The 12,399-nt window shown below is 42.4% G+C and overlaps 3 protein-coding genes across 4 annotated transcripts in view; 1 reads left to right on the top strand and 2 right to left on the bottom strand.

The window, feature by feature from the left end:
- The window catches only part of LOC129002690 (UMP-CMP kinase 2, mitochondrial-like), a 127,228-nt gene that overhangs the window by 65,072 nt on the left and 49,757 nt on the right, over positions 1-12,399 (bottom strand). The window lies entirely within an intron of this gene.
- The window catches only part of LOC129002684 (zinc finger protein 665-like), a 73,703-nt gene that overhangs the window by 27,299 nt on the left and 34,005 nt on the right, over positions 1-12,399 (bottom strand). For both annotated transcript variants that reach the window (XM_054430674.1, XM_054430673.1), the window contains exon 5: positions 8,229-8,302. The gene's annotated coding sequence lies outside the window, so the exon portion shown is untranslated. The remainder of the gene's footprint in view (positions 1-8,228; positions 8,303-12,399) is intronic.
- The window catches only part of LOC129002688 (uncharacterized), an 87,605-nt gene continuing 86,206 nt past the window's right edge, over positions 11,001-12,399 (top strand). The window contains exon 1 of the mRNA XM_054430678.1: positions 11,001-11,094. Within this exon, the coding sequence (XP_054286653.1) occupies positions 11,085-11,094 (10 nt within the window). The 5' untranslated portion in view covers positions 11,001-11,084. The remainder of the gene's footprint in view (positions 11,095-12,399) is intronic.

Here is a 12,399-nt window from a genome sequence, read left to right as displayed (position 1 = left end):
AATGGCAGTGACCTCCGCTTGAAAGACAGTTGGGTACACCCCCATTGGAAGACAAATACCAGTGCCTCCATTCATCCAATGCACACCTGCTCCAGTGCCCCCATTTTTGATCTTAGAACCATCAGTATAGCATTCTAAGTCACCTGTGGGTATGGGTCCTTTTCCGCCAGACCAATCCTTCCTATCTGGTATTAGTACTTTGAAAGGCTTTCCAAAGGAGTATTTTTTGGACATGTGATCTGAAGGTAAGTCCAATTCATCATTATGTACCACCTGAACAATTTTAGAGTGCCCTTTATTGTTCCCTGAGGCTATCCATAAGTTTTCGCATCTAAGGCGTTGGGCTGTTTTACTTGCTACCACCTTAATATAAATGTCAATAGGTAGCATGTCAAGCAGACAGTCAAGTGCCGCTCCAGGACAGCTACTTACTGCCCCAGTTATCATAATAAGAGCAAGCCTCTGAACTCCTGCTAAAGCTTTGACAGCTATAGTTGATTCCATCTTTGGCCACCACACAAGCGAACCATATGTAAGGGCGGGTCGAACAACAGATACATACAGCCAGTGCATAAGTTTAGGCTGTAACCCCCATGTGCCACTTACCATCCGCCTGCATGCCATAAGGGACCATTTGCCACGCTCAATGACTTTTTGAAGGTGTGGTCCCCAGTGAAGTGATCTGTCCAAAATTACACCAAGATACTTCACCTGATTCTGCAGCTCTATTACAGTACCCTGCAGTCTTAGTGGGCCGATCCCGTCCAGTTTCCTCCTTCTTGTGAAGGGTACCATTACAACTTTCCTGGGATTTATAGAGAGCCCAACATCCTGGCACCAACGGTCCACTACCCTTAAAGCTCTATTCATAAGGTCAGTTATGGTTCCGTGGAACTTTCCAACCACAAGGATTGCAACATCATCAGCATAACCTAAGGCGAAAACCCCACTTTCGTTGAGGGTCCTTATAAGGTCGTCTGCTACCAAATTCCAAAGTAGAGGAGAAAGAACCCCCCCCTGAGGACATCCTCGAGTAGTTCTTGCCTCGATCGTATCATTGTGGAGTGAGAGCCTAACCTTCCTACTGAGAAGCAAGGATTCAATCCATCTACATATTATACCGTGAAAACCTCTTGCTCTCACCGCATTAAGAATCGCTGGAGTACCAGTATTGTCAAAAGCACCTTGAATATCGAGAAAGGCACCCAGGGCCACTTCACTGCTCTCTAGAGCTTTCTCAATCTTGCTTACAAGTTGGTGCAACGCAGTCTCGCATGATCTTCCTGAGACATACGCATGCTGATTAATATGTAAAGGATGTGTCCTAAGAGCTGTATCCATCATATATCTTGAGACCAACTTCTCTAGGATCTTAAGAAAGAAAGAAGATAGAGAAATGGGTCTGAATGACTTAGGGTCAGTGTAACTATCCCTTCCTGGTTTAGGAATAAATGCGATACGCGAATTACACCACCCTAAGGGAATGTGTCCTAACGCTAAGCTGGCTCTGAAAAGTTTACAGAGTGGGTGTATAATTGTATCAAGACCCTCCTGCAAACAAACAGGTCTTACCTCATCAGGACCCGGCGATTTGAAGGGTCGTAATAAGCCAACAGCCCATCTTACCTTGCTGAAGGTGACTATGCGGCAAGCAGTGCTCCACATAGAATGAGTGGCACGACGGCCCAGGTTAGGCCGCTCTGGACTCACCTCCTCCTGCTGCACTTCAGAAACAATACAACCAGGGAAATGAGTTTTTACCATAACCTTTAGTATTTCGGTAGGTTCAAAAGCCATTACACCATCCGGTCCCTCAACGGCACCCAAAGTAACATGCCTGTCTCTAACAAGTACCTTATGTATTCTAGAAGTATCCTTGATACTCTCTAAATTTCCACAAAAATTTTTCCATGAGAGCCTTTTGGCCTTACGTACTGCATGGTTATATTCTGTGAGAGTTGTATGGTATGTATCCCAATTATTGGTTATCTTTGCTCGCCTAAATTGGGCCCTTACTCTCTTCCTAAGAGAGGCAAGTTCAGGACCCCACCAACTAGCCCTGTTGCTCTTTCCCTTGCTCAAAGGACAATTATCCTCAAAGGATGTAACTATGCACCTAGTTAGACGATCTGCCGCCTCGTCAAGCGCATCAACTGTGTTAATAGGAGATGTGTTCAGGTTCGAGACAATTCTGCCACCAAGATCAGCTCTGAAGGATGCCCAGTCGGTTTTAACTGGGCTCCTGAATAAGCGAACCTCGCCGCAGAAATTCCCCAACCCGAAGACAATGTGCCTGTGATCAGACAGGGATGGCTCAAGGGACACTGACCAGTCAATAATCCTGTCAGCCATACCCGCCGAACACAGGGTAAGATCAATTACTGATTGGCCTATCCTGCTTAAAAAAGTTGGTTCTGAGCCTACATTTGCAACAAGTAGGCCGCAAGAAGCTGAAAGCTCTTTCAATTCAAGGTGATGCCCTTTGGCCTCCACTCCGCAGGAGCCACTTTCCAAAGACTAGTAGATCGAGTCATTGGGCCCGAGCTCGAACCTAAGGTCTTTGCATACTTGGACGACCTCATTGTAGTCAGCAAGACTTTTGAAGAACATTTGGAGCTCCTGGAGGAAGTATTCGGTAGATTGCGGAGAGCTAATCTGAAGCTAAACAAAGATAAGTGTCATTTCTGCAAACGGGAATTAAAGTACCTAGGACATGTAGTTAACGGGGAGGGAATCAGGACAGACCCTGATAAAGTACGTGCGGTAAAGGAGTTTCCGAGGCCAACAAATGTTCGTAGCTTGAGAAGTTTCTTGGGCTTAGCCTCCTGGTACCGGAGATTTGTGAAAGACTTTGCTAGAACCACAGCCCCTTTAACACAGTTATTGCGGATGAATACAAGGTGGAGCTGGGGAGAAGCACAAGAAACAGCGTTCACGGCTTTAAAGGATAAACTCACCGAGACTCCAGCATTGGCGTGTCCGGAGTTCGACAAGTCATTCACTGTCCAGGTTGACGCATCAAACGAGGGTTTGGGTGCCGCCCTCACGCAATCTATTGACGGCAAGGAAACAGTAATTTCATATGCAAGCAGGCTACTGTCGGACGGAGAGAAGCGCTTTACCGTTACCGAAAAGGAATGCTTAGCGTTAGTTTGGGCGGTCCGCAAATTCAGACCGTATCTTGAAGGATACCGATTCGTCGTGATCACAGATCACCAGGCTCTGAGATGGTTGATGTCTCTGGAGAACCCCTCGGGAAGGCTGGCGAGATGGGTATTGGAACTCCAGCAGCACAAATTCGACATTAAGTACCGCAAGGGGATTTTGAATAAAGTGGCAGACGCACTCTCAAGACACCCGGTGCCTCAGAGCGAGTCCATGGAAACGGACAGTGGTGACGTAGCCGTGCCCATAGAAAGTGTTGGTGAAGTCAGTGAACCGATAACCGAAGATGAGCCCGGAGTTACGAAATCGAATTGGCACGAACGAGTGTGTAGGAGGGTAGAGCGAAACCCGGACAAGTTTCCCGAATATCAGATTGACGGAGGAAAACTCTTCAAGAGAATTGTCGGCAAAGGAAAATGCACCGATCCCGCCACCCATTGGAAAATGTGCGTCCCTCCACGGCTGAGACGAGACGTACTCCAAGAAATTCATGACGCCACTACCGCTGGACACTTGGGAATCCGGAAAACTATCGCTCGCCTGAAAGAGAGGTATTACTTTCCTGGACTCGGGACGTTTGTCAAAAAGTATGTCCAGAGCTGTCCGACATGCCAGGCTCACAAAGTAGAGCAGCGCCAGGCAGTAGGAAAGATGTATTTCCGGGAGCCGAAAGGACCATGGTATATGGTTACGGCCGATTTGATCGGACCACTTCCCCGATCCAAGGCAGGAAACCGTTTCCTTCTCGTAGCTCAAGACACCTATACCAAGTGGGTGGAACTGGCTCCTTTAAAGTCTGCCACAGCCAAACAAGTGACCGAACGATTTCGGGAATTGATCCTACTGCGTTACGGCTCCCCTGAATCAGTAATAACAGACAACGGAACGCAGTTTTCCGGCAAGATGTGGCAAAGACTGTTGTCAGACTGGGACATAAGGCAGGTTTTCACTCCCCCATACAGTCCTCAGGCTAACCCAGTAGAGCGTACGAACCGAGTTTTGAAGACGATGATACGCCAGTACGTTGGGACTGATCAGCGGAACTGGGACCAATACTTGTCGGATTTCAGATATAGCATAAATACCGCAGAGCACGATTCGACTGGTTTTACCCCAGCGATCTTAAATTTTGGACGGGAACTGCGACTTCCGAAGGCTCTCCACGGACCGGTACGAGTTTCAACCGAACGAGACGAGGGGTCCAGCACACAGGCCTTCCAAGATGCGAGGATGACGAGACAACGACAAATCATGGATCAGTGTCGTAGGAATTTGAAGAAGGCATATGATAAACAATCAAAATACTACAACCTACGCAGGAGGGAGTCAACCTTTAAGGTCGGGGACTGGATCTTGAAGCGTCAACATCACCTCTCTTCGGCCAAAGATCATTTTGCGGCGAAGCTAGCCCCTAAATTCGATGGCCCGTTCCGGATTATCGGCATGTCAGGAGCAAATATTTACTCTCTGGTGGATGTCAAAGGGAGGCCGGCGGGGACAGTACATGCAAAGGACCTCAAGCCCTTTGTTCGCAGGGACTAATAACTGATAAAAGCCGTTTGGCTGATCACCAAGACGGACTAGAGACACTCGGACGAAGAAGAAAGTTTTGTTTTATTTTATACCCCAGGGGGTTGTTATTTATTTTAACTGTTATCGAAGAGAATTTATTTTGAGAACCAAAGAAGACGGGTTCAATGCTTGGGAAAGATATCCCTGAAAGGCTTTGAGAGCCAACCTATATCCCAAAAAAAAGGGACAAAAAAAAATAAAATAGAAAATACAAAAAAAATGGAAAATATAAAAGGTTACGTTTGCCCATGGAGAGGGAACTTTCGTAAGAAGATAAGATTTCTGTTGAGTTACAGCAAGTATACGTCTTTTTTTTTACTGGTTTTTTTTTTACGAAAACAGAGGAGTGTGTAACGGTCAAAAATTGACACCTCAAAATTTTGACCTTATACAAAATAAATGCGTATTAAACAAGGAGAGAAGATCGTTTTATTTGTTTTGAATAATGAAAGTAGTAATGAACGGAGTGGAAAAGTACTGGGCTGAGCAAACGTTGACCCCTCCTCATCCCGGAAGATTCTCGGAACGGCCGCTGCCGCGCCAGGCGCTAGTGTCGGGCCACGAGCGGGGTGGGGGAAGGCAAGAGCGAGCGGCAACGGAGAGCTCAGTTGCTCAGTCTCGTCCCAGCTACCAGCCGAGTTAGTCACATCCTCCCCGGTGAGTGCAGTATACCTTTTAGTTAGACGTTAGTAACACTGTAGCTACGCTTTACTGCTCATACCTTCGTTTGGACGGCGACATTCGATCGTTGCTTTAAGGATTATTTCGTTTTCGTTAATTAATAGGAGAGTATACTTTTATTTGCATTTTAGTTTTGCATAGAGGTTATTTGCAGTTTTAAGTTATTCTGGGAACCAGGGTCGCTCCTCTGACACCCAGGGTGACTTCATCGATTTTATTTGTAGCTAGTCATAGAGCCACTATCACTAGAGGTTAGCCCTTTAAGCTTTAATCGTATTGGGAACCAGGGTCGCTCCCCTGACACCCAGCGTCGCTTAGTCAGCTTTAATCGTATTGGGAACCAGGGTCGCTACCCTGACACCCCGAGTTACTTGATCGACTTTCATAGTTTTGGGAACCAGGGTCGCTACCCTGACACCCCGAGTTACTTGATCGACTTTCATAGTTTTGGGAACCAGGGTCGCTACCCTGACACCCCGAGTTACTTGATCGACTTTCATAGTTTTGGGAACCAGGGCCGTTACCCTGCCACCCCCGGGTCGCTTGACCGACCGTATACGTTATTCGTCGCTTCATCGTTTTGGGAACCAGGGCCGATACTCTGACACCCCGAGTTACTTGATCGACTTTCATAGTTTTGGGAACCAGGGCCGTTACCCTGCCACCCCGGGTCACTTGACCGACCATATACGTTTTTCGTCGCTTCATCGCTTTGGGAACCAGGGCCGATACTCTGACACCCCGAGTTACTTGGTCGACTTTCATAGTTTTGGGAACCAGGGCCGTTACCCTGACACCCCGGGTCACTTGACCGACCGTATTTGCCGTCCTTCGTTACTAGCGATCTAGGTACGATCCCTCGACGCTAGCTCGCTGTTTCATCGTTTTGGGAACCAGGGCCACTACCCTGACACCCCGGGTCACTTGACCGACCGTATTCGCCGTTCCTCGTTTCTTCGTTTTGGGAACCAGGGCCGCTACCCTGACACCCCGGGTCACTTGACCGACCGTATTCGCCGTTCTTCGATTCTTCGTTTTGGGAACCAGAACCGTTACCTTGACACCCCGGGTCACTTGACCGACCGTATTCGCCGTTCTTCGATTCTTCGTTTTGGGAACCAGGGCCGTTACCCTGACACCCCGGGTCACTTGACCGACCGTATTCGCCGTTCTCCGATTCTTCGTTTTGGGAACCAGGGCCGCTACCCTGACACCCCGGGTCACTTGACCGACCGTATTCGCCGTACTTCGATTCTTCGTTTTGGGAACCAGGGCCGTTACCCTGACACCCCGGGTCACTTGACCGACCGTATTCGGCGTTCCTCGTTTCTTCGTTTTGGGAACCAGGGCCGTTACCCTGCCACCCCGGGTCACTTGACCGACCGTATTCGCCGTTATTCGTTACTAGCGGTCGAGGCACGACCCCTCGACACTAGCTCGTCATTTCATCGTTTTGGGAACCAGGGCCGCTACCCTGACACCCCGGGTCACTTGACCGACCGTATTCGCCGTTATTCGTTACTAGCGATCGAGGCACGACCCCTCGACACTAGCTCGTCGCTTCATCGTTTTGGAAACCATTGCGACCGTGTTTAGGTAAAGACCTCGCTTGACCCCTGGAAGTTCGGAAACCCGTGCAGGCTGACTTATTTTGGGCACCGATTGAGATATTCCGTACACTCCACCGAAAACACGGTCACATTAACGGATCATTAACAGGTCGTCTTAGAGTGGTGGTTTTAGGCTCATTGGAATGCCTACACGATGACTTTATCTGTGGTCATAGAGCGGTGGTCACCTGAGCATCGTGCATTTGTTAGCTGGCCAAATGTAATAAGTTATGATTCCGTCATTGCAAGCGGCAGTTAGGCATATTATTTTTAAATTAGGGCAACGTTAATTCCAATAAGTTGTACAATCATGTGGTGGGTTACCAACTTTAGAACAATGGCTTCTGCATTCAAAAAGAAACTGACAAGCTATCCAAAGTCAGATCGGGTGTCAGACAACTAACATTTGATAGAGTCCGTGCTGCTGTGGAAAACAGTCCTCTTGGGCCCGCTTGAAAACAAACATCTGCTTTGAACATTCTGACTGCTCGGTCAAACTAATTTTGAGGTTTGATTTTAACTCTTGTCCCTATAGATTAATGTTTAATATTCAATTTTGTTTATTATTCATACAGATAATATCACCCTAACCTCTCTATGTAACCCTAATTTAAAGAATGCAAGGAAATGCTGCTGAGTTGCAATGACTGAATCATTACTTTTTAAAAAGACTCGATAACAGACACATGTTGCTCAGATGACCATTGCTCTATGACTACAGATAATGGAATCGTATAGGTTTTTCAACGAATCTCAAATGTGACTGCTATACGGTGCATATTTTTTGCAGTGTTTTGACTGTAGAGTATTTCAACTTAGGTCTGGTGTTTGTGTAGTGTTAGTTAAGTTTTTCTTATAGTTAAGGGTAAAAATCCCTCACAATATCTGGGACTAATGATACCGGTAGCTGTTAAGAAAATCTAAATTCATATTATACATAAATAACTAGGAATACCCACAAACACCTGTGTTTTACCTCAAAAAAACAACAGAAACAATGGGATCTAAGTTTCTTTCCATTAAACCTTAAAGCGAGGCCTAACAATGACAGGATTTAAACTATTGATCTCCTAGCCAGAGATCTTACACTCCTTAGAACTTAGCCCTTTAATGAGACCTAACTTTCTGACACGCAAAAAATATTAATAAAAACCCGATGTCCTACATGGTAATAAGTAAAAATACAACAATAGTATTTACCTGTCATAAGCTTTGTAAGGCATCAGACGTAGTATTAATAGCTCTTAGTCATATCATGCCTTGCACCTTGTGACCTGTAATAATTTAAGTTTGTAGATAAATCTTCATTGTATGTAAGCTAGCAAAATGTTGTATAAAAAGTGTTTTAGGGGGAAAATTTTGTTAAAATCAAACAAATACACCAATATAATATTTACTAGTGTACCTGTTGCTCGAATTCGAGCAATTGCAAAGCATTACAGGCGTTATTTTAAAACGAATAACAGTCATAATTTCCGATGACTTTATAAAAGTCGATTCAAAGATTATGGAAATACTCACGATGTACACAACAGTTAGATATAATCAAAACTGTTTGTAAATATATTTTTTTAAAGCTGATCTTGGTTTTTAGAGTTTTCTACAAATGATTCCCACTCATAGGTTCTCTATAATAACGATTATAAATGAAGAAAAAAAAAACATTATTTCTATTTCTTCTACTTGGTTGTGTTCTTTTCTTATGTTTCCATTGTTTGCAAATTGGCTCTTTCAATGATTGCTCAAGAAATGTAGCACAGTGTTAACTCAGTTTTATTTTTAGTAGGCCTATATCAAATTGTCCAGGATTTCTCACTTTTTTTCATTGTAATAATTACACCAACCCAAGTATCGTCTACAGATGCAATACGCCAAAGAATATTATCTACGTGCAACACGCCTACGTACCATCTCCAAGAAGTGGTAAAAAAAGGCAGAAACCAACCCATACAATAGACATAAAGTTAACTCCATAAGAAATAATTTTAAGAGTTACTGTGAATTAGGATTTTCCACTGATTTGGCAATAGAACATTATATTGCAAAACATGACACGATGCAGAAGAAAATTGATTTTAAAATCAGAAAAAAACCATTGCAAATACTTCATTTTGACAAATATGTTTTGGGCTTAAAATCATCATTGCGAGCTTGTAGAATGTGAAGTCTGAGAGTCTTTTTTCAACAGCTGGAGGCGTAATCAGGGCTGGATTTCCCAATAGGCTCGGTAGACCTATTTCTCCCAGGGGGCGCCGGGCCAAGAGAAATTTGTTTTGAAATCTCTATGAATATAAATAAATAGCTATATCTTAACATACAGGGTTTTGCAAATTGATTTTGAAAATTTGGCTATTATAGCATTTTGATTTTGAAGTTCGTTGAACCAATTAATTGATTGTAACGTTAAACTATTTTTCAACATTAGGCCTACGAATCAACTTTGTTACAACATTGGTCTTAAAAAACACGAGAGAATGTTGTAGAGATGTTGTTGAGTGGTACGCCTCATATTGCCATCACCACAGCCACTATGTCTGGCTTGGTGCAGGGTGCTTCTGTTCCTGCTTGGAGTGATTAGGGGTGCATGGGCATGCCAATGTTATTGTCGAGACATAGTTACTACCCTCACCTCGCTAACTAAAGTTACTACTAACCAATCTTTTGATTAGCTTTCCACCTTGAGGATCAAGTTAAAACATACATTACATTGGGTTGAATGTTAAAAAAAAAACAATGAGTTTGTCTTTAAAATTAAAGACAAAAATATTAATCTAAATTTGCAATAGGTTCTAGAAAAATGCAATACCCTCCAAAGCGCCGTTTTAATTCTCATTCCATCCTCAAGCCTGAGGATTGGTATGGTTTGCTGAAATATATTATTTTGTTTTGCTTTGCAAATACAATCTAAATGCAGCATCACCTTAGACGAACCAACACGAGTAGACTTCACATCACAAAAATCTAAAGATTATTTTTAATGTCTAGTTCATGTTGGTGAAACTGGGCAATCTGGTATCAACATAATTTTGTTTCTGTTATTTTTGGGTTAATTTGATTAGCCTATGTTTTTTAATTTCTTTTAAGGGGACGAGCCAATGTTTATTAGATCGTTTTATCTGGTTGGTTAAATGAGGTTTTAAATAACTAGGTGTACAATGCAGTTGTCTGCTTGCAATATTGAGCGGAGCCAGCATATTCAATATCAATGATTTTTTTGCATTTTAAATAGAATGCCTATTTGCAGAGGTATCCAAAGTCAATCATAAGTCAGGATTAAGTGAATGAATCGTCTACTTGCAGGAACCGTATTCTATGTTTCATCTGGTTCTCATAAATTAAATGTCTACTTGCAGTATCCAATGCCAATGATATATTTGGTTCGCATAAATGGAATGCCTATTTACAGATTCTAAAGTCAATAGTACGTATGGTTCACGTAGACGGATTGTTTACTTGTAGTATCCAAACCCAATGGTACATGTAAATGAATAGTCTACTTGCAGTATCCTCAATAAATCAATGGTCCATTTATTTTGTTCACATAAATAAAATGCCTAATTGCAGTATCCGAAGTCAATGGTAGGCTTAGGCCTACTTCTGCTTCACTTATATGGGATGTCTATGTGCAGTATTCAAAGTCAATGATACGTCGGGTTCAAGTCAACGAATTGTGTTATATTTGGTTCACATTAGTGGAATTCCTATTTGTAGACTGCAAATAGGAATTGAACATGTTCCAATCAGATAGATATTCAAAGTCTACATTAATTGCACGTCTTGCTCACATACAATGCTGTAAGTTATTTACAGATTCCAAACGCAATATGGTGCATCAGCCTAATTCCGGCAACCCTTATTATTGGTTTAAGTCCTGTGGTCCGAATATTACCATTTCAGATTTATACCTTCCCATATGGTTGGTTACATGACTGTGCCAAATTTCCTGCAGATCGCTTAAGCCTGTCAGGTGGAGCCTGACCTGTATTTGTAAAACAAAGGCAGTGAGTGTAGTATAAGAGCTTCGCTTCACTCCGCTCAATAATTTCGATACTGCAAATGAATCATGGTAGGCCTAAGCAATACCTGTATTATTAAAAGGCAATAACGATTATTATTATATTATTATTACCCATTGTATGTAGAATTTGCTTTTTTTATTTTTTTTCAATGTCTTCTTTCTTTATTATAAAAAAAAGAATCATTTATTTGTACAGAAGACTTATTTGCATTGAACATTCATAAAACTCACCAATTCAATTACCTCAATAACTGTTTACCAGTATTATTGTTGTGAGGGATTGGGGTTAGCCTCACTTAGTATAGGCCTATAACTTAGGTCTAGTTTTATTTTAGCAGTTAAAAGTAAGAAATTGTCGTCAACCACTTTCAAAATTTCCCTATTGTGCAATAAAATTTATCAATACAACTATTTTATTGTCTAAGTTACACCATTTAGTCTTAAACCTTACCTGTAAACCACGTGGTTGTGATTTCATTTCGTAAAACGATTTTGTATTTTTAGCTACAAGAACATTTTTTACAAAGTTTCTTGCAAATCAAGGGCGGTGTGATTTTTGTTGGTATAATTATGTTGTAGTGTTTTTTTAATGACCTCGTTTTATCTTCTCCTTCTCCAAGCAACATAAACTTAGGCCTAATTAGTTAACTATTCATTGTTGTTAAAAAGAACAGAACCATTTTACAATTAAATATAAACGGCATGGAGTTTAATCACTCAATATAGAACTGATTGTTAATCATTTCGTATTACATACAATATACTATAATATGCTCTTTAGTATTATCCAATTTTTTCTTTTGTAGGCCTACTGTATTTATCATGTGGTAGATTTGTTGACTAATGTTGAGGCTCTTGTTTACTTTTTAGTGTTTACTCGCAAATAATGACATGGCGACCAATTAACCCATAAGGCCCATGTTAAATTTCCAAAAGTTTGCATTCATGTAGGGAAAAGTCCTATGGTCCGATTTGTACCGTTTCAGATTTATACCTTCCCATGGTTGGTTACTATGACTGTGTTAAATTTCATGCAGATCGCTTCAGCCGTTCAGGAGGAGTATTTGTAATAAAAAAGCAGGAGTGTAGTATAAGAGCTTCGCTCGCTTCGCTCGCTCCGCTCAACAAGAATTGTCTTTAGCTGATCATTTACCAAGGGAGTAGATATGTTAATCTACAATATCACGTACTGTACAGAGTTAATATTTTTGGCCAGAATTTTGAAGCCACTGTGGCCTCGCTTTGTTGCAGGAATGCTCTGCGAGTTAGTTTGTTTTGTTTCAGTCCCACAAAACGTGAGCTATAAAATTGCTAAAAGTGTTTAAGAAGGCTTAAAAGACAGAACCAAGTAAA

Source organism: Macrosteles quadrilineatus, unplaced genomic scaffold (assembly GCF_028750875.1).
Source record: "Macrosteles quadrilineatus isolate MER2022 unplaced genomic scaffold, UCM_ALF_1.0 Scaffold_9__3_contigs__length_116548681, whole genome shotgun sequence".
Taxonomy (NCBI): Eukaryota; Metazoa; Arthropoda; class Insecta; order Hemiptera; family Cicadellidae; genus Macrosteles; species Macrosteles quadrilineatus.
Note: the sequence above shows the minus strand (reverse complement) of the source record. Positions and strands in the feature narration are given on the sequence as shown.